The sequence below is a fragment of the Macaca nemestrina genome, chromosome 7 (genome assembly GCF_043159975.1).
Source record: "Macaca nemestrina isolate mMacNem1 chromosome 7, mMacNem.hap1, whole genome shotgun sequence".
Classification (NCBI taxonomy): Eukaryota; Metazoa; Chordata; class Mammalia; order Primates; family Cercopithecidae; genus Macaca; species Macaca nemestrina.
In genome coordinates, this window is record NC_092131.1 from 48,291,620 (window position 1) to 48,318,478 (window position 26,859).

General features: G+C 42.8%; 1 protein-coding gene across 1 annotated transcript in view; it reads left to right on the plus strand.

The window, feature by feature from the left end:
• LOC105473641 (reticulon 1) overlaps positions 1-26,859 on the plus strand; it is a 288,470-nt gene that overhangs the window by 129,556 nt on the left and 132,055 nt on the right. The window contains exons 2-3 of the mRNA XM_011727519.3: positions 4,123-4,896; positions 22,842-23,591. Coding sequence (XP_011725821.2) covers positions 4,123-4,896; positions 22,842-23,591 — 1,524 coding nt within the window. The remainder of the gene's footprint in view (positions 1-4,122; positions 4,897-22,841; positions 23,592-26,859) is intronic.

Sequence of the window (26,859 nt, forward strand, 5' to 3'; positions counted from 1 at the left end):
CTTTGGGAGGTGATTAAGCCACAAGGGCAGAACTCTCATGAATGGGATTAGTGACCTTATAAAAGCGGCCCCAGAGAGAATCCCTCACCTTTTCTACCATGTGAAGTTACAGCAAAAAGATGGCCATGTAGGAAGTGGGCCCTCACCAGACACTAAATCTGCTGGCACCTTGATCTTGAACCTCCCAGCCTCCAGAATAAATTTCTGTTGTCTATAGTCTACATAGTTTATGGTCTTTTTGTTGCAACCGCCTAAATGGACTAAGACCGTCAGCATATTCATCATGGAGATGGTGACATTTAAAGATCCTTATGTTTAATGGCTTGAGATTGAAGGGCGGAGGTTTGGATGTGGAGGTTGGAAGGATCCAGTGTTGAAGAAGTGTTGGGTAGTTTCTATTAGTGGAGATTAGAATTTGAATTGGAGAGTTGAAGACAGGGCTGGAAAAGCTGGTCAAGTGAGTGTGAGACTGTGAAGGGCTTTGTATGCCTGGAGTGGAGGGTGAGAGGAATGGTGGCAACAGGGCTGTGACCAGGTGGAATTCACATCGTCTCAAATGCCAGGCTGCAGAGTTTAAGAATTATCCAGCGAGGCAGTGCAGAGCCCAGGGGCTGGGCACTGAGCAAGTGACACTTGTGTTTAGTGAGATAACTCTGGTGGGAGGAGACAGTGGTCTAGAGGGATATGCAACAGGCCAAGTAGAGGTAATCAGAGCCTTTGGAAACCAAATAAACCACCTACTATGTCTTCTCCAGGTTCCCTTTCTCACTCGCCACCTCTCCAGACTATTCATTTATATGGACAAACCCCTCCTCTCCTCACTTTCTGGTGAATAATTACTTATTAACACTTGCAAACAGTTCCAAATAACTGGTAGAGAATCCTAGGATCCAAATATCTGTAGTGAAATATCTATCTCAGGTTGATTTTCCTGCCTCCAGTGAGGTCTACATATAAGTTGAGCCCATATAATGAAAGAAGCTTTAATAATTGTTCAGGATAAATGTGTGTGTGCACCCATGGATTTAAATTTAATAGTTGTTTTCTCTGGTGTTCTGTCTATCCTTAGGCAATAAGGGCAATCTTTATTATTATTCCTTTTGTTACTGAGATTTTTTGGTCTAACTTGAAAAGAGGGGCTGCCATATGCAAAAAAAAAAAAAAAAAAAAAAAAAAAAAAAAAAAAAAAAGTATAATGAGAAGCCTAGCTGAGATGTATAGATTTGAACTGGTCTGTTGCTCACAAAATTAAGTCACTTTTTAAATGAAGTATCATTAGCAATTTGGGGGAATCTTCTAACCTGTCTTCTCACACAATACTGATATTTGTGCTTACTTCTAAACTTCAAAATTACTTTCCTTGGCCAGGTGGGATTATCATGCCAGTAATCCCAGCACTCTGGGAGGAGGCCAAGGCAGGAGGATCACTTGAGCCCAGGGGTTCAAGACAGGCCTTGGCAACACAGTGAGACCACATCTCTAAGAAAAATTGAAAACACAATTAGCCAGTCATGCTGGTTGCATGCCTGTAGTCCCAGTTACTTGGGAGGGTGAAGTAGATGGATCTTTTGAGCCCTGTAGGTTGAGGCTGCAGTGAGCCAAGATCATGCCACACTACACTCCATCCTGGGTGACAGAGCAAGACTCTTTCTCAATATATATATATATATATATATATATATATATATATATATATATATATATATATGGCCCAGCTGGGGAGACCATGGTGGGAGGATCACCTGAGGTCAGGAGTTCGAGACCATCTGGCCAACATGGCAAAACCCTGTCTCTACCAAAAATACAAAAATTAGCTGGGTATGGTGGCACATGCCTGTGATCCCAGCTACTCGGGAGGCTGAGGCAATAGAATTGCTTGAACCTGGAAGGCAGATGTTTCTGTGAGCCAAGATCGCTCCACTGCACTCCAGCCTGGGCAACAGAGTGAGACTCTGTCCTCCGCCCCCCAAAACAATCACTTTCTCTTATTTTGCAAATATGTGTTGAGTACCTACTATTCATCAGGCCCTGTTTGAGGTGCCTATATTGGTGAACAAAATAGTCAGAAATTCCTGACCTTATGGAGCTTACCATGCTGTGTGTGTGAGTTTCCCTAGCAAGAGGGGACAATCAATGCATAATAAATATGTTAATTATACAGTATTTAAGAAGGAGATAAGCAATATGGGAAAAAGAAAAATCAGAGAAGTGTAGAGGAGAATAGGATTGCCAGGAGTGGGGAGGAGAAGGCAAGTTGAAATTTGAGATGGAGGGTTAGGGTCATTTTTCTTAAAACGGTGACATTTGAGCAAAGATTTGGGGGTGAGAGAATTAGGGATATAGGTATCTGGGAGAAGAGAGTTCCAAGAAAAGGAAACAGGTAGTGCAGAGTGCTGAGGCAGGAAAGTGCTAGAACGGTGAAGAGGCTTTGTGCTTTTCCACTGCCCATAGAGAAACAATAGCTTGTGCAACCAAAAAGAAAACTAGGAAAAGACAAAAGTAGTTTGTTTGTAATAATGCTGAGTCAACATTACCTGGAAAAAAAAACAAAAACAAAAACCTCACAGACTGACTTAACTGGGGCAAAGGGCATTAGGGGAGGTTTCTTGGCTTCCAGGTTACTTGGGTGTGAATCCTGGTTCTGCCACTTACTGCCTGTGAGATCTTAGGTGAGTTATTTAACCCCTTTGTTTCTGTTTCCTCATCTGCAAAATGAGCCTAACAATATTGCCAACCTTCTAGGATTGTTTTGATTATGAAATGAGTCGATATTAATGAAAAGTTTAGAACGATGCCTGACACATAGCAAGTACTGGCATGTTAGCTATTGACTTGTTACTGCCACTGTTTTGATTACTTTTATATGTGTTGTTGCTCTAACCTATTCTTCAGGTGTGTCTTAAGAGCTTTGATATTGTACATGCTGTGTGTGTGTTTGTGTATATGTGTGTGTGTAATGTGTTTGTATGTAGATGTAGAGAGTGTGGGACTTAATTTATACAATTGTAAAAATTAGGTTAAAAATCCCACTGCTTAGCGTATAGTGAGGCCTCAATAAATGTTGGTTTTCATCCCTTCTGGTAGAATTTTACAGCAAAGTAAAACAGTGGAGGGTTTTCCTTTTATGCTCACTGTGTTTTTTGTTTTTTTGGGTTTTTTTGAGACGTGGTTTTGCTCTTGTTGCCCAGGCTGGAGTGCAATGGCTGATCTTGGTTCACCACAACCTCCTCCTCCCAGGTTCAAGCGATTCTCCTGCCTCAGCCTCCTGAGTAGCTGAGATTACAGGCATGTGCCAACACGCCCAGCTAATTTTCTATTTTTAGTAGACATGGGGTTTCTCCATGTTGTCAGGCTGGTCTACGAACTCCCGACCTCAGGAGATCCGCCTGCCTTCGCCTACGAAAGTGCTGGGATTACAGGCATGAGCCACCGCACCTGGCCTGTGCCCACTATTAATGAATATTTTGGCTGGAGTATTAGTAGAATTAGAGCCAGGTGAAAATATTCTATAGACTCAAACTTGGAAACCTGTCTTACCCTTAGCACCACCAGTGGAATGAAGGAATTCCCGGTGGGTCACTTTGAATATCACTGGATGGCAATGAATGGGCAGTAGGGGAGTAAAAGAGGAGGGAAACAAAACAAGGAGGAAAACTGAAGAAATAAACAGGGAAGCACACCATTAGGTGTTAGCTATCCTATTGTTGCAGTTACAATCCTGAAGTAGCCTAATTTCCACCTCTACTTAAAGAGCTGTTAATACTTTAGATAAAAAGAGGGTTTCTTTTTAATAATACTAAGATCAAGTCACTGTGTGTTGAGGTGGTAGATGTTGAAAATAAATTTCCTAGTCTTATAGGATCTGTCCCCAGCTTATGTAGTCCTGGCAGTTTATGTGAGCCTCTGGGGTCTGTTACTAGAAAAATACCAGAAATGTGGACTATCAGGGAGATGAGGAAATTTAACATGCTGGTGCTCTGAGGGAGCACCGAGGGAACTCCGAGGACTTGAGGAGAAAGGATGTCGTGTCTCCACCAGGCAGAGGTGGGTGGGTGGGTTAGACAGGGAGAGAGAGCTGACGCCAAGCACCCACTCACTGTCTGCTGCTGCTTTGATTCATAGGTATGGCAGGTGTTTCCAGTGCCATGGACCACACCTTCTCAACAACGTCAAAAGATGGGGAAGAATCATGTTACACATCTCTGATTTCTGACATCTGCTACCCACCTCAGGAGGATTCTACATATTTCACTGGAATTCTTCAGAAGGAAAATGGCCATGTCACCATTTCAGAGAGCCCTGAGGAGTTGGGTACACCTGGCCCCTCCTTAGCTGATGTGCCTGGGTTAGAGTCTCGTGGCTTATTTAGTTCTGATTCTGGAATAGAGATGACTCCTGCAGAGTCCACTGAAGTGAACAAGATCTTAGCAGACCCTCTGGACGAGATGAAAGCAGAGGCCTATAAATACATTGACATAACCAGAGCCGAGGAGGTGAAGCACCAAGAACAACATCACCCCGAGTTGGAAGATAAAGACTTGGACTTTAAGAATAAGGACACTGACATCTCAGCGAAACCTGAAGGGGTCCGTGAACCTGACAAACCAGCTCCTGTGGAGGGAAAAATCATCAAGGACCATTTATTTGAAGAATCCACATTTGCTCCGTACATAGATGATCTCTCTGAAGAACAGCGCAGGGCTCCTCAGATCACCACCCCTGTCAAAATCACACTGACGGAAATAGAACCTTCTGTTGAAACCACTACCCAAGAGAAGACCCCTGAGAAGCAAGATATATGTCTAAAGCCAAGTCCTGACACAGTCCCCACTGTCACTGTCTCGGAGCCTGAAGATGACAGCCCAGGATCTATCACCCCTCCATCTTCTGGAACAGGTAAAGGCCCTGTTATTGCTTGACTTAGGAAAACCCAGCATATGGAAATCTCAATCCCTAAAACAAATATTAACGAATGACAATTTTCATTCAACATACTTTACTATCTGGGCCCCTTAAATTTCATTTGGTTTAACTAGTTTAATTCATATTCAACGTTTTCAATTTGTTGCTGATTGTACAAAGGTTGCAATCTGGGATTTCTCCTAAAGTCCTATCAGGTTTTCTTTGTAAACTATTTTGTTCTTTCTTTGAGGGGAGATGTTAGGATGACATACGGGGAACATTAACATCCTCATGCCGCCCTGCTGTCCCGAGCAGAGAAGGCAGCACTGCCTGCTTCTCAGTTAGCTTTCCGCTAGGGTCTGGGTTGTCTTCGTCTATTTTGTGTTGCTTATAACAGAATACCTAACACAGGGCAATGTATAAGAAACAACATTTATTTCTTAACAGTTCTGGAAGCTGGGAAGTCCGAGGTCAAAGGGGCGCTTCTGGTAAAAGCTGTCTGGCTTGCTAGTGGGGACTCTCTGAAGGGTCCCAAGTGGGTGCAGGGTGTAACATGGTGAGGGGGCTGAGCATGCTAACATGTTGTGCTCAGATCTCTCTTCTTCTTATAAAGCTGCAAGTCACATTTCCATGATAATCCATTAATCCATTAACTCTTTAATCCATTACTCCATGAGTGGGTTAATCCATTCATGAAGGCAGAACCTTCATAGCTCAGTAGTTCACAGTCCATAGCCTCTCAAAGGCTCCACCTCTCAATACTGCCACATTGGGTATTAAGTTTAAAGATGAGTTTTGGAAGGGACATTCAAACTATAGCACAGGTCTCTTGGAGACATTATGAGGAGAGCACACTGGCTGTTCTCTCTAGACTTCCTGAAGCACCTCGGCCGGGGCATTTAACGCTCCTGTCCCTAGCTCTAAGTCTGTACACTTAAAGGGGAGGAAAAGGTGGACTTCTGGATCTTTTAGGGATGGCACAGACAGGAAGAGGAAACCTGAACAAAACAAACTCCTCCCTTCCCCTTTCAGTCTCAACACTGTCATTTTATATCTCTAGTTTATTGAAGTTCTGCATATAATTTTATTTTTGAAACCAAAAGATGTACTTCATTCAACTTTTTAAAGTTTAGACTTCATTAGGCTATGGTCTTTTTCAATTTGAACATTCTCCTACTGTGACTCAAGGCAGGATATTAAACAGCACTCATGCATATTCTCTCAAACACAAAGCGGGCCTCTTATACCCCTGGCTAAAGGCCAGAGAGGTGGCAGGAAACTCCTCACCCCACCCTGTGCCACCCTCTTCTCTCCAGCCTTTGAATCTCCACCTCTCTTGAATGCCCATGAGGCATCAGATGAAGAGGACAGTGACAGGTCCTCAAACCTTCCCCTGCCCCGGTGACCGGCATTCTACCATATCCCAAAGAGCTTTGGTATGCATCTCAGGTGAAAGAGCTTCTAGTAAACTCTGAAAATGGAGCCAAAGCCTGTAGAGGAGGAGTGATTGCTCTAAACCCTGATGGTATAGTACAAATTCAAGTGTTGGAATAGAACAGAATTAATGAAAGTTCCTCCTATCTTCTTTCCCTATAGATTTTAGCATTAATTCCTTCTTCCCAAAGTTACTTCAGACTCATTCAACTATAAAGCTCCAAGTGTCTTAAAGATTCACTGCACCAAGTCCCTGATTTTCAAATTCACTCAGCAGTCACTTTCTACTTACTTTCTTTTGGTTGGGTACTCTGTGAGGCATGGGTGATGAGGAATTAACGAAAAATAAAAAACAAAGAAAAACCAGTCCCTGCCTCCAGGGGGCCAGACAACCAAGCAAACAGTCCCAGTCCAGTGTGCTTGGTGTTCTGAGAAAGGGAAATGTATGGTGCTGAGGAGCCCTGGAGTCCAGCGGCTCCCCCAGGTGAACTGCGACCACAGGTGACTCTCAGAGGAATAGGAGGAAACAAACAGGTGAAGGGAAGGGAAAGGTGCCCTTCCAGTGTGAGGAGCTGCATGGACATGGACTTGTGAGGGCCCAGTGAACTTCACTTAAGATGTAAATTGAGATTTGGGTAGTAATGACAAATCAGAAAACCAAGGCTCCAGGTGGGTTAGATACGACTTGCCCCTGCCTAAAACACGAGGTCGGAACACAGGCGAGTTTCCAAGCTTCCTTGTATTCTTTCTGGCAATGCGTAGTAAAACTCTTCTATTATTTCCTGCCATAAAGATACTTGATGTTCTGAAGATGTAAGTTATATAGTCAGCTATGTTTTACAGAGCTCCAGGGTTGTCCAGTAGTCAGTCCAGAAGAACTTCAGCCAGTCCTCAGGAATAGTGAAATGCCCTAGCACATATAGGTCTAGTTACACAGCACATGCTTCATGTAAAAATTACAGTTTGCAAAGACTTGACAAAGGATCCATTAATTTTTAGGGAATTTCCATTTTTAAGTAGCCGTGGCCCAATGGGGTTCTGGAGAAGGTTCAAGAGAAAACAAAGGCAGATCTGGCTCACATGACATTGGAGTTCTATGATGTTGGGTTGCCCACTTGACAGTATGGGGTTAGGACAATGGTTGTCTCTGCAGCTGCAGTCAAGTAAACATTCCAAGCAAGGCTTATTCAGGAAAGAGAGAACGACCCATTACACATTCTCTCCTGTGTTCAGCTCCTCTCTCTATATACATCCCACATCAAAATACCAGAGTCATATGACAACAGATAAGAATGAAATTAACAGAAAGAATCAGCTTCTCACTGAAGCCTTTCTCCCTGCCCTTTTTATCCTGTGAGGTTTCTGACCCCCTTCCCATCTTCTTGTGACCCCTGGCACCACGTGACACTGTGCCCATAGACATTAGAGGATATGGGCTTTATTGCATCTGTTGAGTCTTGGATCACTCTGCCATTTCCAGTGGCAACAGATAAAATAAAAATTGAGAATTACACATAATTGTACATAGAAACTGACGAAAAAGAAAGCATGTTAAGCAAAAAGTAGTTCTGTTTATCATTGTTTAAATATATTCCTTAAATAAGGAAATTATCAAATCTGGAGAATAACTGAAGAGAAATTCTAATTTAGGTTAGTTTTAGCCACAGATGCTAATGTTTTAGCAAGGTGTCTAATATATTTATATTTCTCCCAATTCCAATGGATTATTCCGTTTTGTAACGTTCTCCAACATACTTACCTATTTTCACTAAATAATATACACTGAGGTGGAGAGGCGAGAATTCTTACAGCGGAAATACTGGAAGTCTCTTTTAAGCCAAGATCAGTCACGAAAAAAGTGAAGCAATTTAGGAAAACATAATAAATGCCCTGATGCAACATACATTGACCAGGAGCACCATGTTGTTTCTGACACAAACACCAAGAGGCGTATTATGATGGTCCTGGCTGTTATGTGAGCTATTAGCCTCAAAAAGGACAATAATCAGGAAGTCATCCTTAAAACACCCCAGTTTCCCTCAAGAAGAAATGAGCAATTAAAAGTAAATCAATTTAAATTTGAAAACTACCATTGCTATTTCCTTGCATTGATGGGATCTGTGATTCTCCTACCCATTTTTAAAATTCATTCTTTTGTTCAAAAACTATTTAGAGTGACTTCTATACATCAGACATGCACTGGCCACTGAGACATTGTAGTAAATAAGATGTACAAGGTCCCTGCCCTTGTAGAGCTTGCCTGCTAGTCAGAGGAAACAGGCAATAAAAAACAAACCCATAAATAAACAGTGTAATTTCACAGTGTGAGCACTATGAAGATTGATAGAGGGTTGGGTGTGAGGGGGCCAAGGACTGCCCCTCTAAGGAGATGACACGTGAACTGAAATCTGAATGAGGAGAAGGAGCCCACAGTTCAGAGAGGGGCTAGGAGGTACCTCAGGTGTTGGGGAATAGCAAATGCCCAGGCCCTGAGTCTGTATTATATGAGAACTGAAAGAGGGCCAATGACACAGGGGAGGAAGAGGGAAGTGGGGCAGAGAACACCACTGGACAGGTAGGCAGGGCCAAAATCGTGGGGAAGGAGTTTGGATTTTGTTCCAAATGTAATTGGAAGCCATTGGAGGGTTTTAAGCTGAGAAGTGACATCATTTATTCATTCATCTATTTATTTTAAAAGTATGTGTTGGCCATTTACTCCACATCAGGCATTATTCCATTACTGCCAGGACTCACGAGTGAGTGGTGCCTCATAAGAAAGTCCTGGCTGCATGGAGCTTACAATCTAGTTGAGAAGACATACACACAAATAACCAAATATATAATATAATATCAGTTAGTTATAATGGTTATGAAGAAAAATACAGCAAGGCAAAGTGTAAGGGAGTGGTGGCAGTGGGGGTGAGGAGAGGCTTCTTCAAGGTAACAGCTTGAGCAGAGACTGAATAGAGTGAGGGAGCAAGTCATGTAGCTATCTGAGGAAGCGAGGCGAGGCTGAGGGGCCTCCCAGTGCAAAGGCCCTGAGCTGGGAACGTCTTGTCTGTTCCAGGAGCAGCTGGAAGGCCAGCATGGCTGGAGTAGTGGGGAGGAAGGGAAGTGTGGCAGGATCAGACTTGGGTTTTCAATCAATCCTTCTGGATGCTGCATGGAGAATGAGTCAGGAACAAAAGGAGTCCTAATACCAGCATCATTCACAGTTGGACACTAGTGTCTGCAACTTGCTATGTTCACCTGTCCTTTTATCCCTCTCAATTATATCATCATAATTATCATCAGCAGCACACACATCACCCTGGGGTGCCTTTCTTACCCTCTCAATTTTCCTATTTTATCTGATAATTTTAGGTGACTATTTCTAGCTTTGCAGTGTCAGTCTTGATACATAATAACCAATATCTTAGACGGCCTTTGAAACTGTTGAAATTTTAAACAAAGATATGGAAACTTCTGTTTTGTCCTAAAATTTTCCCTGATTACTCCTATCATTTTGTTAAAAATTTTAGTTTCCCTTAAGAACATAGGGCAGTATCCATAGGAGCTATGAGTCCCTTCTGACTTATGGTAAAGGTAGATTATTTTTAAGGTAGCACCTTCACTTGCTCAAGATGGAACTCCTCAGACCCTTTTCTCCTCCACCCTGCAGCTGTCTGGAATCATCCTTACTCTTGAGTAAATAGAGCAAGACCCTGGGCCTTCTTTTTCTGAATGCACTAACATAGTAGTTTTCAACTGGAGGTAGAATTGCCAGATAAAACACAAATAGGTATGCCCTATACTAAAATAATTTCATTGTTTAGCTGACAGTCAAATTTAACTGAGTGTCCTGTATTTTTATTTCCTAAATCTGCAGCCCGAACTGGAGGTGACTGTTAGAATCACACATGGAGTTACATCCAGACCTACTTCCTCTAAGGCAGAATTTCTGAGGGCAGTTTTGAGCTACACACTTGAATAAGAGCCACTGTTGTAAAAATTTGAGCTGTCTCTCACATGAGTGCTATTTATTGAGTACCTCCTGTGTGCCAGGCACTGTGCCGGGTGCAAGGATATAATAATGAACAAACACAACTTGGCTGTACTTTACTCCCAGGGCGCTTTCAGTCTGAGGTCAGGGAGAGTGGGGAAGGGTGCAAGGGCAAAGGTTAATGAAATCATCACACAAACATACAAGGCTGCCTAGGGGCTCCCAGTTGTGCAGAATGAGTGGGCACCAGCCTGTCTCCCAAACAACGCAGCATCAGGCCAGCTGGCACAAGGGTGGGCTGCTCTGCCATGTGGCCTCCAGGAATATTGTGCAAGCAGGAGTTTCCTCAGTCTTAGCAGTTTGGGTGGTTAGACAGAGGCCTCTGCATGTGAAACCGGAAGGATGTGTGCCTCAGAAAGGGAAGAACCATCCAAGATAAGAATTTTCTTCCCTGTCCCATCAAACAAGCTCATTGTTCCCCTGTTCATTTTATTCACTCAGGCTCACCATTTCTGAGTAGCTTTTGAAACCCCTCTTTTTCTCACTCACCACATGAATCAGACCCCAAGTCAATGATTTCTCTCTTTTCTCTTATCTTTTTCTCCTCTTTCTATCTTATGGCCACCACAACTCATACCCTACCTCCAGTTTTCATAATTCAACAATTGCACTATCCTGTTAATGGGTTATCCTCCTTCTACTTCCCTCTTTTTTTTTCTTTTGAGACAGAGTCTCGCTCTGTTGCCCATGCTGGAGTGCAGTGGCATGATCTCGGCTCACTACAACCTCAGCCTCCCGGGTTCAAGTGATTCTCATGCCTCAGCCTCCTGAGTAGCTGGGATTACAGGTCTCCACCACGACGCCTGGCTAATTTTTGTATTTTTAGTAGAGACAGGGTTTTGCCGTGTTGGCCAGGCTGGTCTCCCCCAAACTCCTGACCTCAGGTAATCTGCCTGCCTCAGCCTCCCAGAGTGCTGGGATTACAGGCATGAACCACTGTACCTGGCCTTCCCTCCCTTTTAAGCTCCTCCTAACCCTTCCAAGGTCCACTAATGCCTACCTGATAAAAGACTGACTTTTTTTTTTTTCTTTTAAGCTCAGGGTACATGTGCAGGATGTGCAGGTTTGTCACATACGTAAACACATGCCATGGTGTTTTGCTGCACAGATCATTCCATCACCTAGGAATTAAGCCCGGCACCCATTAACTATTCTTTCTGATGCTCTCCTTCCTCCCCCTTCACCCTCCGACAGGCCCCAGTGTGTGTTGCTCCCCCTCAATGTGTCCATGTGTTCTTATCATTCAGCTACCACTTATAAGTGAGAACATGTGGTATTTGGTTTTCTGTTCCTGCATTAGTTTGGTAAGGATAATGGCCTCCAGCTGCATCCATGTCCCTGCAAAGAACATGATCCTGTTCCTTTTTATGGTTGCATAGAACTCCATGGTGTATGTACCACATTTTCTTTATCCAGTCTATCACTGATGAGCATTTGGGTTGGTTCCATGTCTTTACTATTGTAAATAGTGCCGCAATAAACATACGTGTGCCTGTATCTTTATAATAGGATGATTCCTATTCCTTTGGGTATATACCCAGTAATGGGATTGCTGGGTCAAATTGTATTTCTGCCTCTAGGTCTTTGAGGAATCGCCACACTGTTTTCCACAATGGTTGAACTAATTTACACTCCCACTAACAGTGTAAAAGCGTTCCTTTTTCTCCACAACCTCGCCAGCATTTGTTGTTTTTTGACTTTTTGGTAATAGCCATTCCGACTTGTATAAGATGGTACCTCATCGTAGTTTTGATTTACATTTATCTAATTATAAGTGCTGTTGAGCTTTTATTCATATTTGTTGTCTGCTTGTATATCTTCTTTTGAGAAGTGTCTGTTCATGTCCTTTGCCCAATTTTTAATGAGGTTTTTTTTTCTTGTAAATTGCTTAAGTTCCTTGTAGATGCTGGATATTAAACCTTTGTCAGATGCATAGATTGCAAATATTTTCTCCCATTCTGTTCTGTTCACTCTAATGATAGTTTCTTTTGCTGTGCAGAAGCTTTTAGTTTAATTAGATCCCATTTGTCAATTTGAGCTTTTGTTGCAATTGCTGTTGGTGTCTTTGTAATGAAATCTTTGCCCATGCCTATGTCCTGAATGGTATTGCCTAGATTGTCTTCTAGGGTTTTTATAGTTTTGGGTTTTAAATTTAAGTTTTTAATCCATCTTGAGTTGATTTTTGTGCATGTATAAGGAAAGGGTCCAGTTTCAATTTTCTGTATATTGCTAGCCAGTTATCCCAGCACCATTTATTAAATAGGGAATTCTTTCCCCATTGCTTGTTTTTGTAAGGTTAGTCAAAGATCAGATGGTTGTAGGTATGTGGTCTTATTACTAGGTTCTCTATTCTGGTCCATTGGTCTATGTGCCTGTTCTTGTACCAGTACCATGCTGTTTTGGTTACTGTAGCCTTTTAGTATAGTTTGAAGTCAAGTAGCATAATGCCTCCAGCTTTGTTATTTGTCTTAGGATTGTCTTGGCTATTCTGGCTCTCTTTTGGTTCCAAATGAATTTTAAAATAGTTTTTTCTAATTCTGTGAGGTATGTCAATAGTAGTTTAATGGGAATAATGTTGAATCTATAAGTTGTTTTGGGGAGTATGGCCATTTTCATGATATTGATTCTTCATATCCATGAGTATGGAATGTTTTTCCATTTCTTTGTGTCATCTCTGATTTCTTTAAGCAGTTGTTTGTAGTTCTCCTTGAAGAGGTCCTTCACATCCATTGTTAGCTGTATTCATAGGTATTTTATTCTTTTTGTGGCAATTGTGAGTGGGAGTTCATTCATGATTTGGCTCTCTGCTTAACTGTTGTTGGTGTATAGGAATGCTAGCAATTTTTGCACATTGATTTCATATCCTGAGACTTTGCTGAAGTTGCTTATCAGCTTAAGAAGCTAATGGACTGAGAAAATGGGGTTTTCTAGATATAGAATCATGTCATCTGCAAACAAAGATAGTTGGACTTCCTCGCTTCCTATTTGAAAACAATTTATTTCTTTCTCTTGCCTGATTGCCCTGGCCAGAACTTCCAGTGCTGTGTTGAATAGGAGTGGTGAGAGAGGGCATCCTTGTCTTGTGCTGCTTTTTAGTAGGAATGCTTCTAGCTTTTGCCTATTTAGTATGATATTGGCAGTGGGTTTGTCATATATGGCTCTTATTATTTTGAGGTATGTACCTTTAATACCTAGTTTATTGAAAGTTTTTAATATGAAGGAATGTTGAATTTTATTGAAGGCCTTTTCTGCATCTTTTTAGATAATCATGTGGTTTTGTCTTTAGATCTGCTTATATGATTAATCACATGTTTTGATTTGCATATGTTGAACCAAAGTTGCATCCCAGGAATGAAACCTACTTGATGGTGGTGGATAAGCTTTTTGATGTGCTGCTGGATTCAGTTTGCCAGTATTTTATTGAGGATTATTGCATCAGTGTTCATCAACAATATTGGCCTGAAGTTTTATTTTTTTGTTGTATCTTTTCCAGATTTTGGTATCAGGATGATGCTGGCCTCATAGAATGAGTTAGGGAGGAGTCCCTCCTTTTCAGTTTCTCTGGAATAGTTTCAATAGAAATGGTACCAGCTCTTCTTTGTACCTCTGGTAGAATTCAGCTGTAAATATCCTTGGTCCTGGGCTTTTGGTTGGTTGGTAGGCTATTTATTGTTGTCTCAATTTCAGAACTTGTTATTGGTCTATTTAGGGATTCAGTTTCTTCCTGGTTCAGTCTTTGCAGGGTGTATGTCTCCAGGAATTTATCCATTTCTTCTAGATTTTCTAGTTTATGTGCATAGAGGTGTTTATAGTATTCTCTGATCATTGTTTGTATTTCTTTGGGGTCAATGGTGATATCTCCCTTATCATTTCAGATTGTGTTTATTTGATTCTTCTCTCATTTCTTCTGCATTAGTCTAGCTAATGGTTGATTTAAAAAGAAATTTAAAAAAAAACAGCTCCTAAATTTGTTTATTTTTAAAGGGTTTTTCATGTTTCTGCCTCCTTCAGTTCATCTTTGTTCTTGTCTTCTGCTAGCTTTGGGGTTTGTTTGCTCTTGGTTCTCTAGTTCTTTTAGTTGAGATGTTAGGTTGTTAACTTGAAATCTTTCTAGCTTTTTAATGTGGGCATTTAATGCTATAAATTTCCCTCTTAACACTGCTTTAGCTGCATCCCAGAGATTTTGGTATGTTGTCTCTTTGCTCTCCTTAATTTCAAAGAACCGCTTGATTCCTGCCTTAATTTTACTATTTACCCAAGAGATTCAGGAGCATGCTGTTCAGTTTCCATGTAGTTGTGTGGTTTTGAGTGAATTTCTTAATCTTGAGTTGTAATTTGATTGTGCTGTGGTCTGAGAGACTGTTATTATTTCACGTCTAATATTGTCATTGGGGTGTTAAAGTCTCCCACTGTTATTGTGTGAGAGTCTAAATCTCTTTGAAGGTCTCTAAGAACTTGCTTTATGAATCTGGGTGCCCACATGTTGTGTGCATATGTATTTAGGATAGTTAGCTCTTCTTGTTGAATTGAACCCTTTACCATTATGTAATGTCCTTCTTTATCTTTTTTGGTATTTGTTGGTTTAAAGTCTATTTTCTCAGAAACTAGGAGTGCAACCCCTGCTTTATTCTATTTTCCATTTGCTTGGTAAATTTTCCTGCATCCCTTTATTTTGAGCCTATATGTGTCTTTGCATGTGAGATGGGTCTCTTGAAGACAGCATACCAATGGGTCTTGGTTCTTTATCCAGCTTGCCACTTTGTGTCTTTTAATTGGGGCATTTAGCCCATTTACATTTAAGGTTAGTACTGTTATGTGTGGGTTTGATTCTGTCATCACGATGCTAGCTGGTTATTTTTCAGACTTGTTTATGTGATTGCTTCATAGTGTTACTGGTCTGTATAGTTCAATGTGTTTTTGTAGGGGCTGGTAATGGTTTTTCCTTTCTATATTCAGTGTTTCCTTCAGGAACTCTGGCAAGGCAGGCCTGGTGATAACTAATTCCCTCAGCATTCGCTGTCTGAATTGGATCTTATTTCTCCTTTGCTTATGAAGCTTACTTTGGCTGGATATGAAATTCTGGGTTGGAAATTCTTTTCTTGGGAGTGTTGAATATTGGCCCCGAATCTTGTCTAGCTTATAGCGTTTCTGCTGAGAGGTCCACTGTTAGTCTGATGGGCTTCCCTTTATAGGTGTCCTGGCCTTTCTCTGTGGCTGCCCTTAACATTTTTTCTTTCATTTTGACCCTGGAAATTTTGATGATTATGTGTCTTGGGGATGATCTCTTCATTGATTATCTTGCTGGGGTCCTCTGCATTTCCTGAATTTGAGTGTTGGCCTGTCTTACTGGGTTGGGGAAATTCTCCTGGATAATATTCTGAAGTATGTTTTCCAGCTTGGTTCTATTCTCCCCATCTCTTTCAGGTACCCCCATTAGCTGTAGATTCAGTCTCTTTACATAATTCTATATTTCTCAGAGGTTTTGTTCATTCCTTTTCTTTCTTTTGTCTCTATTCTTGTCTGCCTGTCTTATTTCAGAAATATACTCTTCAAGGTCTGAGATTCTTTTCTCTGCTTGGTCTATTTTGCTATTAATACTTGTGATTGCATTGTGAATTCCTTGTTGTGTGTTTTTCAGCTCCAGCTGGTTGGTTATGTTCCTGTCTAAACTGGCTATTTTGGCTGTCAGCTCCTATATTGTTTTATCGTGATTATTTACTTCTTTGTCAATGGTTACCACATGTTCCTTTAGTTTAGCAAAGTTTTTTTATTACCCACCATCTGAAGCCTACTTCTGTCATTTCAGCTGTCCCAGCCTCAGCCCAGTTCTGAGCTCTTGCTGGGAAGGTTTGTAGTCATTTGAAGGAGAAGGGGCACTCTAGCTTTTTGAGTTTTCAGGGGTTTTGCACTGATTCTTTCTCATTTTTGTGGGCTTAACTACCTTCAATCTTTGAGGTTGCTGACTTTTGGATGGGGTTTTTATGGGTTTGTTATTTTTTTTTGTTTTATATTTGTTCTTCTTTTAATAATTTGTCCACTCTGCTGTAGGGCTGCTGCGGTTTTTTTGGGGTCCACTCCAGACCCTAGTTGTGTTGGTTTTTCCCATACCTGGAGGTATAAGCAGTGAAAGTTGGGAAACAGCAAAGATGGCAGCCTGCCTCTTTCTCTGGAAACTCCATCCCAGGGGAGTACTGACCTGTTGCCAGCCTGAATGTGCCTGTAGGTGGTGGCTGGAGACCCTGGTTGGGAGGTCTCACCCAGTCAGGAGGAAAGGCATCAAGGGCACACTTAAAGAAGCAGTCTGGCTGCCTTTTGGTAAGGCAGCTGTGCTGCATCCCTTCAGCCCCAATTAATTTGGGCTTTCCAAGCCCCACAGGCTGGACCAGCTGAGAAGCCTGAATGGCCAAAATGGCAGCCTGTCCATTTCACCCAGGGAGAATATGAACAGGGGTGAACAGAGACGCCAGCTAGGAGGACCCACCCTGCAAGGAAGAATGGATTGTGGTCCCACTTAAAGAAGCAGTCTGGCCATGCCTCGACAAAATAGCTATGTCATGGTGAGGAACTGCCTCTGCCCTGTCAGCTTGGACTCTCCAAAGTCCACAGGCTAGAATGCCAGCCCAGGGGGGAGCCCCTCCCCTCCTCTGAGCACTCCATCCCAGGGAGAGATCAGAGCTCTGTCCCTAATATGTGCCAACAGATGTGGCTGGAGGGTCCAGCTGGGAGGTCCCACCTAGTGCGGAGGAATGGATGGCAGCCCTGCTTAAAGGAGCAGTCTGGCCAGCACAGTGGCTCATGCCTGTAATCCCAGCATTTGGGAGGCCAAGGTGGGCGGATCACTTGAGGTCAGGAGTTCCAAGACGAGTGTGGCCAACATGATGAAACCCTGTCTGTACTAAAAATACAAAAATTAGCCAGGCGTGGTAGGGCACCCCTGTAATCCCAGCTACTCTGGAGTCTGAAACAGGAGAATTGCTTGAACCTGGGAGGCGGAAGTTGCAGTGAGCAGGGATTGCACCACAGCACTCCAGCCTGGGCAGCAGAGCGAGACTCTGTCTCAAAAGAAAGAAAGAAAGAAAAAAATCTGTCTGACCACAATCTGGCAAAGCCCCTGTGTTGTGCTGTTGGGGGGACCCTTCCTTCACTGGACCATTTGGACTCTCCAAAGCCCACAGGCTGGAATGACTGAGTTGACCAAACTGTAGAGATGGTGACCCCCACTCCCACCGGGACTCCATCCAGTCTCAGGCAGGCTCTACCCTGTTGCTGGTGGCTGACTGGAATTCCAAGCCAGTGGGCCTCATCTTGTGACGTGCCATAGAAGTGGGGCCCACAAAATGGCACTGCTTAGCTCCCTGGATTCTGCCCTTTTCCTAGAGGTATGTGCGGACCTCCCACCTTGCGTAAGTAGCAGGCACATTTGTTGGGGGATCCTGGGGCTGGAGTATGCAAAGCTCCTGGGTCTCTGTGCATGCCTGAGCGGCTGCTCTGCCAAGACTCCACATAGGTCTGTGTGTTGGATCCAAGGCCCTGGTGGCATGGACTCATGAGGGGATCTCCTGATCTGAGAGTTGCAAAGATCCATGGAAGAAGTGTGATTTTCCGGGATCACACAGTCACTCACTGCTTCCCTTGGCTGGGAGGCAGGGGGGTTCCCTTGGCTTTGTGTTGCTCCTGGGTGGACTGTCACCCCACCCTGCTTTTCTTTATTCTCCATGTGTTGTTTTCCTAATCAATCCCAGTGGGAGAACCCGGATATTTTAGCTGAAGGTACCGTATTCATTTGCCCCTTTTGTTCCTCTCCGTAAGTGCCAGGGACTGCAACTGATTATATTTGGCCATCTTGGCCCCTCCATATGCCTATTTCTTCAGGACTGACTTTTGAACTAGTTTTCAGGGCCTTCCATGACCAGGGGCCTGCTTCCATTTTCAGTTACATCAACCCTGCATCATTCCCAACAATACTCCAGTTAAACGTTTGACTTTGTCCTTCTTTGAGCAGACCCCTTCCTTTTTCACCTCCATACCTTTGCTTTTGGAGTTCACTCTTGGACAATGCCTGCCTTTCATGGTTCTATTTGTGTTCCAAGATCAATTCAAGTGCAGCTTCCTCAATGACCTCCTCTAAGTTCCTCTAGAATGTTGTACAGCACAATTGCACCTAGCCCATTCTGTTTTGTTTTCTTCTTATTCTCTGGGAGAGGCAGGGAATACTGTGAGTCATAAACATAGTAATGGTAATTGGGACCTAGTGATGGTGGAAATGGGTAAAATCACCTTGAGATGGACTGGAGTAAGAAGAAAGCCTAGGGAAGAACTCTGGGGGAGACCAACATTTCATATCTGGAAAGAGATGAGATCCAGGAGAGCTAGGAGGAAAATCTGAAGAAAGTAGAGTTGCAGACACCAAAGGAGGAGTGGGTAGTATGTCAAATACTGTTGAGAAGTCAAATAAGATGAGAACTCAAAAGCGACTGGGAAGTTGCCAGTGAACTGAGACAAGCGGTAAGGGTACAATCCAGAGTGAAATAATGTATTCACTATAATTCAGGTAAATCCCAAAATCTTGGTAGCTTAACATAATAAAAGCATTACTTTTCACTCATAATACAGACCAGTGTTAGTTCTCCTGTAAGTTTAAATTGAAGGCCAAGCTTCCTTCTGTTTTTTTTTTAAACAGCTTTATTGAGATATAATCCATATACTATACAATTCATTTAAAGTGTACATTTCCATGGTTTTTAGTTGTGATCCATCACTGCAATAAATTTTAGAGCATTTTATTACCCCAAAAAGAAACCCTGCACCCCCTTTTCTCACCCTCCAAATCTCCTCACTCCCTACAACTACTAATCTACTTTCTCTATAAATTTACTTATTCTGGACATTTCATATGAATGCAATCACATAATATGTGGTCCTTTGTGACTGTCTTATTTCACTGTTTTCAATATTTAGCTTTGTTGTAACACATATCAGTACTTCATTCCATGTATGGATATATTACATTTTTATTTATCCATTTATCAGTTGATGGATGTTAGATTGTTTCTGCCTTTTCTGGCCATTATGAATAATGCTCTTATGAACATTCATATACAAGTTTTTTGTGTGGACATATACTTTCATTTCTCTTTGGTAGATATCTAGCAGTGGAATTACTGGGTCATATGATAACTCTATGTTTAAATGTTTAAGGAGCTGCCAGGCTTTTGTCCAAAGCAGTTACAACATTTTTCATTCCCACCAGCAGTGCATAAAGGTTCCAATTTCTCTAAATCTTTGCCAGAACTTGTTTTTATCTGACTTTTTGATTATAGCCATCCTAGTGGGTATGAAGTGGTATCTCACAGTAGTTTTGATTTGCATTTTTTTGGTGAATAATGACGTTGGGCATATTTTCATGTGCATTTTGGCCATTTGTAAATTGCCTTTGGAAATCTATCTATTGAAGTTCTTTGCCCATTTTTAATTGGCTTGCCTTTTATGATTGAGTCATAATAGTTTTTTATATATTCTAAATATGAGTCCCTTATCAGATATATGATTTGCAAATATTTTCTTCTGTTCTATTGATTGTGCTTTCACTTTCTTTATGGTATTCTCTGAAGCACAAAAGCACAGTATATTAATTTTTCTTTTGTTGCTTCTGTTTTTGGTGTCATATCTGTGAAACGATTGTCTAATCCAAGGTCATGAAAATTTACTTCTATCTATTCTTCTAGAGTTTTATGATTTTAGCTCTTATATTTAGGCTACTGACCCATTTGAAGGAAATTTTAAAATGTGACATGAGGTAGGGGTTTAATTTCATTATTTTGCTTGTGGTTATCCAGTTCACTTTTCCTCTGCTTCTCATGTTCCAAAATATAACTTGCCACATCTCAGACTGCATCACCCTTTTAAAAAGATGTAGCATGATATAGTGTAAAACACATGAAATAGACATGCATTCAAATTCAGGTCAAATAATTTCTAACCATCTAGTTATATCATCTAGGGTCCTAGCAGGAAAAAAGTGACACACTCAAAGGTTGTGACTGAAGAGAGTTTAAAGAAGGGGCTAATTACAGATGTGTAAAGATGGCCAAGAAAACCAACAAATGATGCCAAAGCCTTAACATTAGGGAGGTGTTACTATCCCTAGACCTAAAGACCAAGAGGAAGGAACAGCATTCTTGAAGCCTGCTAAGAGCTGGAACTTCAGAAGCAGCAGGGGGTATAAATAGCTCAACATCTCCTTCATCCCAACCCTCAGGCTTCCTATTGGCTAAAAACAACCAGGAACCAGAGGGACAGAAATCCTGGGTATGTCTTCTATATAGGTCAGCCTCTCAGAGCATAGGAGAGGGCAGAGAAAGGAATGGATCCAAGCAGGCAAAGAGAGAAAACCACTACAGTGACCTTGGACAAGTAGCTTAATCTATTGTCCCTAGACCCTAAGTTCCATGTGTAAAATGCCTGGCACCCAGCAGAAGATGCTGCTGCTACTAGCAGTGCTCTGGAGGTACAGAACATTTCCTAATTTACGCCACTCCTTATCTTCTTTCTCAGTGCTCTGGACAACCATTCAGAAGTAAACTGGTGAAGCTTTTACACTTTTCCGCTGTCTGAAATTGTATCAAACAACTACGTGTACAACTTATTAAGGAACTAATTCCTGTAAAAATAGAGTTGGGGATCATAAAATAAATTTTTAAAAACAAGAATCATATGAGAGATAATGAAGTAGTTGTTGTTTTAAGTTACTAAAAAAAGGGGGGAAACCCATAGATCATATCCTTCCTCTGCTTAAAGCCCTCCAATATCTTCTAATCTCACTCAGAATAAAAGCCCTATGAGATCCTACATGATCTGCCCCTACTCCCCATGTCACTGATCTCCTATTTCTTAACTCATTCACTTTGCCCAGACACAATGGCCTGCTTATGATACCTGGGAATCAGGGCAGCTCCCACCTCTGAGCCTTTGCACTATATGTTTCCTCTGCATGGCGTGCTTTTCCTCTGGATATCTTCATGAGTCACTCTCTCACCTGCTTCAAGTGTTAAATGTAGGTTACTTTCTCAATGAGGCCTATACGGACTCCCCTGTTTAAAATTGCAAACTCATCTCCACCCTGACCCAGAACTTGTGTTTCCCTTACCCTACTCTACTTTTTTCCATAGCACTTAACATCTTCTAACATACTATATACTTTACTTATTTACTATATATATTGTTTGTATATTGTGTTCCCTCCATTAGAGTATAAGCAGAGACTTTGTTACCTGTTTCATTCACTAATATATCCCAAGTGTGTAGAAAAGGGCCTAACACATATTAGGTTCTCAATAAATAACAGATGAATGAATATGGATAAAGAATAAAATCAATTCTGATTCATAAAGAATTAGGAAAATCTAAAATGTTTTATCCATTGGTGTTCTCCCACAGTCCTAAAGCCACAGGTCCCTCAAAGCTTTGGATAAATGCAACTAGTTATTGCTAACAAAAGGACCAGATCTCAGTAAGATATTCTGAAATAAAGCCCTTCTGTATGGCAAGGGAAAACAAAGCTCTTGAACACTGTTGTCATGGTGATCCCAGGTCGTCTCATCTACGGGAGAGAAAGCTCAGCAAGATTGCCAGTGTAGCCTTTAGGCCATCTGGATAAACATCAGGCAGAAGGCAGGCATTCATCCAGGGGTCCAGGAGTGACTCTCAGGTTTTGTTCTTCTTGAGAGGAAGTGAAGAGAGAAGAAAGGGAAAGAATACAGTGGGCTGCCACTATGGGAAGCCTTGCAGGATAGTCCATTATGGCAATCTGCACAGCCTGCTTGGTGGAATTGGCAGAAGTGATCTCTTACATTGCTCCACTTAGTGGCAAAAAAAAAAAAAAAATACTGATTCTTATGGGAAATATAAAGCTCAGAAGTCAAGTTGTATCCAAGGCTCAAAATTACCTGTCTTTGTCTTGCTAAAGGAGAGGATGTAAACAGCAATGGACAGGGAATAATAGATGATTTTCAGATTTGTTGATATTGGTGGGCCCAATTAGAGAGCTGTATACATCAGATTATCTGATAAAATCTGTGAAATTGAAAAAGTTCCCTGAGAGAATGAATCAGAAATTAAAACGATGACTTGTATAATCTTCTCTGCATTGAAACAGGAAAACCAACTGAGATTCTGTTGCTAAGATATTGCTGGGTCATTTTTTAAAATAGCTAGCTGAAGATAGATAGGTCTGTAAAACACTGATTAATTGGGCCATAACAGTAATTAGCCTTTTACTTCAGGTGGCCTGTCTTTCCAGCATAGCCCTGGAAACAGATTATTTTTGTGCTAATGAGATATGTGTTTCTCAAGCAATGACAAAACATCTCCCCTAATGGAATTTTGTTTTATCCCTCCTCTCTCTGTCCATCTGTCTGTCCGTGTGTGTGCCTCCCTGGCTCTCCTTCGCTCTGTGGGACGACAGAACCATCTGCTGCAGAATCCCAGGGGAAAGGCAGCATCTCCGAGGATGAGCTGATCATCGCCATCAAAGAAGCAAAGGGATTATCATATGAAACCACCGAGAGCCCACGGCCGGTGGGCCAGCTGGCCGACAGGCCCGAGGTCAAGGCCAGGTCCGGACCACCAACCATCCCCAGCCCGCTGGACCACGAGGCTAGCAGCGCAGAATCGGGGGATTCAGAGATCGAGCTGGTGTCCGAGGACCCCATGGCCGCGGAGGACGCGCTGCCCTCGGGCTACGTGAGCTTTGGCCACGTGGGCGGCCCACCGCCCTCGCCCGCCTCGCCATCCATCCAGTACAGCATCCTGAGGGAGGAGCGCGAGGCCGAGCTGGACAGCGAGCTCATCATCGAGTCGTGCGATGCCTCCTCGGCCTCGGAGGAGAGCCCCAAGCGGGAGCAGGACTCACCCCCGATGAAGCCCGGCGCCCTGGACGCCATCCGGGAGGAGACAGGGCTCCGGGCCGAGGAGCGCGCGCCCAGCCGGCGGGGCCTGGCCGAGCCGGGTTCTTTCCTGGACTACCCCTCAGCTGAGCCCCAGCCTGTCCCCGAGCTGCCCCCTGGAGACGGAGTCCTGGAACCTGAGACGCCCATGTTGCCACGGAAGCCTGAGGAAGATGCAAGTTCCAGCCAAAGTCCTGTGGCCACAAAGGGCTCTGGGCCTCTAGGTCCTGGCCCTCTGCCCCCACTGCTGTTCCTCAATAGGCAAAAAGGTAAAGGATCTGACTGCAACAGGGATGCTTGGTTAGTGTCCTCCCTCTGGGTGCTCTGAGCATTCAGCAGGGGTGGTTCTGGCTCAGCCCCAGAGTCATCCCTATGCTGATCAAACAGTTGACCAGAGAAGAGTTCCAAAGGGGATGGGAGGAGATGAGAGAATTCAGATTTGCAGCTGGGACAGAAGTCGGTGGCAGAACCACATGCTCAGGGCGACTCAGGACTGGCTGAACCGAGCCTCCCTAATAATGAGCGGTTTTGTGTTCACTCCAGGATCTCCTGAATGGAGTACATGCGCCTGTCTTTCCATTCCAGGACTGGATTTCCTTCCCCAGGAAAGCGATGCTTTTCTTGTTATTGTCCAGGCTCCACTCCAGTCCCCCTGCTCAGTCTCTGTAGGTGCTGGAACCCACCACTAGCATGTTCTATTTTGCCAGTCAGGCCTGTTTCTTAAGTGTGCAAAGTGGAGCTCAGCTCCATCCTTTCTCTTACCCAAGGGCAAGGGATTTGGACCTTGATAAGGTTTTTGTGTCCCAGTGAGTCAGGCAAGACAGAGACCACAGTTGGGTCCAGAGTTTTCTCTTGTCCCTAAGCAAGACTGAAGGTGATTCATTCATTTTTAAAGTCTCTTTTACTTAGAATGAATTTAATGTGGTCATTATGTTCTCCCTATGAAAAATTTTGAGGTGAGTCTTCAAACGCAAGAAAAAATGGAAGTCATTATTTGTTTTCCAGACACTATATGTGTACAAGAGATTCTTCCCCAAAAATCGTTCACCACACCTGATTGCAGTTGTCTTATGGAATTCAAGAAAGAAATTAGAGTCACATGACTAAGTGAGGTCCTGCTCTTTCTATTTTTGTTAATGGGTGAGGTTAGAGAACTTCTACCCAGTTCCTGGGGAGAGAACACTCAGGTAGGACTTTAAAACAAACCCTAACAACTGTATTCAAGGTCCCTCCCACCCCTCTCTTCTACTTTTCAGCTGAGCTGGGGCTCAGCTGAGGGGTAGTGCTTCCTTTAGAAGTGCTTTATTTGCCTTCGCCTTTTGGAGATAAGTGATTTCAAGGGTACACCCTCTTTCCTGTGCCTCTGCTAACTTCAATGATGTTAGCAGCAGTTAAAGTGCTTCATATAAAAATAGAGGACAAAAATCTTTCTCGTTATTTTAAATTGGAAGCTAGCTGCTAAATTCTTTAAAATTAACACATTGGAATAGAATGGAGGAACCTAGAGGACTGAAATAAAAAGATACATGGTTGCTGTGGCTCAGACACGTGGCATGGTGTGGGGGCTGATATAATTGACTCTTGATTTCCCAAATAACTCTTCTTAAAGAGCTGAAAGCATATTTCTTGTGTGTGATAGGTAGGGAAGATATTTGAAGACAGATGTAACGGTGGGAATGTGTTTGTTGGGTCAATATTAAAACCATTTTGGATTTTTTTTGCTACTCTCCTGACATGGTAGGAAAAGACCCTGCAGCTTGCAGGGAACCACAGGAAACAGTATTAACATGAACAACCTTCAGCCCCTTGGGGCCCCAAAACAGTCAAGCTTGAGTCATGCTGAGCATGTGTTCATGTCACTGTACTGTAACAAGCATGTGTCTCCATTTTATCCCCTAACTAATGTTCCTGAGATAGTCCCCATGTACACAGTGCTGTTCAAATATGTTTATTCTCAAAAGTAAATAAATCTGAGAGCTAAAGAGAAAAGGGAACTTTGCATGCCTATTGAGAGACAAGGACAACAGCTGGCACGGACTGACCAGACGCCTGATGAAGAGCTGAGGAGATGGAAAACTGCAGCTGTGAATGCAAAGGCTTCAGAGTATCTTTTATGGCCAATTTGGTGTCATTTGAATCTCTGTAAAAGTTGCCCCATATGGCTTGGACCCTGTGCTGCCAAGTTTAGAAGGTAGAGAGGAGGGAGTGGCAGCCTTTTCAAAAGATGAAGGCATGCCAGGGTGAATAATCTCCACTCTCTTCTGCACTGTGGGGTCCTTTGAAATCTAGTCTCCCACTGAAACTCACTGCTCCACTGCACTATCTATGAAGAGTCTAAAAGGCCATTCTGAGGCAGCCAAGAACTGGAGGTCCTGGGCAGGTGATTCAACAATGCCAGCAGTCAATTTGAGCTCTGAGGTTCTTTTTGGTCTCACTTGCTCTGTCTCAGCAGGTGAGAAAGGATCAGTGCTGCCCAGCCTCCCCCAGGCTGGGTTTTTTTTTTTTTTTTTGACAGAGTTTTGCTTTTATTGCCCAGGCTGGAGTGCAATGGCGTGATCGTGGCTCACTGAACGTGACCTTAGGTGATCCGCCTGCCTTGGCCTCCCAAAGTGCTGGGATTATAGGTGTGAGCCACCGTGCCCAGCCCCAGGCTATTCTTAATCACTGTTGGTGGACAGCAGGTTTGTGCTCATGCCAAGCTTGGTTCCCTGCAGCAGTGAGGTCAGATCAGCTTCTGTGGTTTCCTGCTCTTATCCACTGAAGCTTCTGGCGGTATGCACGCATTTAAGTTTATGCATTCACAAGTATCCAGGGGATAAGCCATCCTGCTGATGCTGGACAGGGTTTCAGAAGAGCCTAGAAATATTTAGAATAATATTTAGGATAAGGTTTGACAAATATTTGATAGCATCATTGCATGCACCAAGGAGGAGCACCAGGGTAACTGCTGCACGGGCTCTAACAAGGCCTGCTTTTGGAGCTTTCTCACCTTTCAGAGACCTCTGCAGTTACTGCACTGGAGACAAAATGCAGTTCTTTCTTCATGCTTCAGTTTTCGTCCTTGTATACCCCTGAGCTCTTGCTGCCCTGTATTTCTGCTCCCCTACACCTTCTAGGATGACCTGTTATAAACATTAGATTCTAAAGCAGGTAGATATGTTTTACTTTCTACAAGGTTGGCCATAACTGTTAGGAATGTCCAAGTAAAAACCTAATTTAAAAATTCTCATAAAAGTGCTAATATCCAGTGTGATTAATCAGGATAGGTATGTGATATTTACCAAACCTAGTTGATTGTAGAATATTTTTTATTAGAGTGTGCCATTGGGTTCATATTCCAGGGGAACACCCTTTGGGAAATCATGGTATCTTTGCCCTTGAGCTTGTTTCCTGCATTCTGATTACTTATCATGCAACTCAAAAGTGTGTGGCTTGGACCAGCCACGTTGATATCATGTGGGATGTTGTTAGAAGTGGGGAATCTCAGGCTCCTTCCAAGACCTACTGAATCAAGATCCCCTGTGCATAAGTGCATAT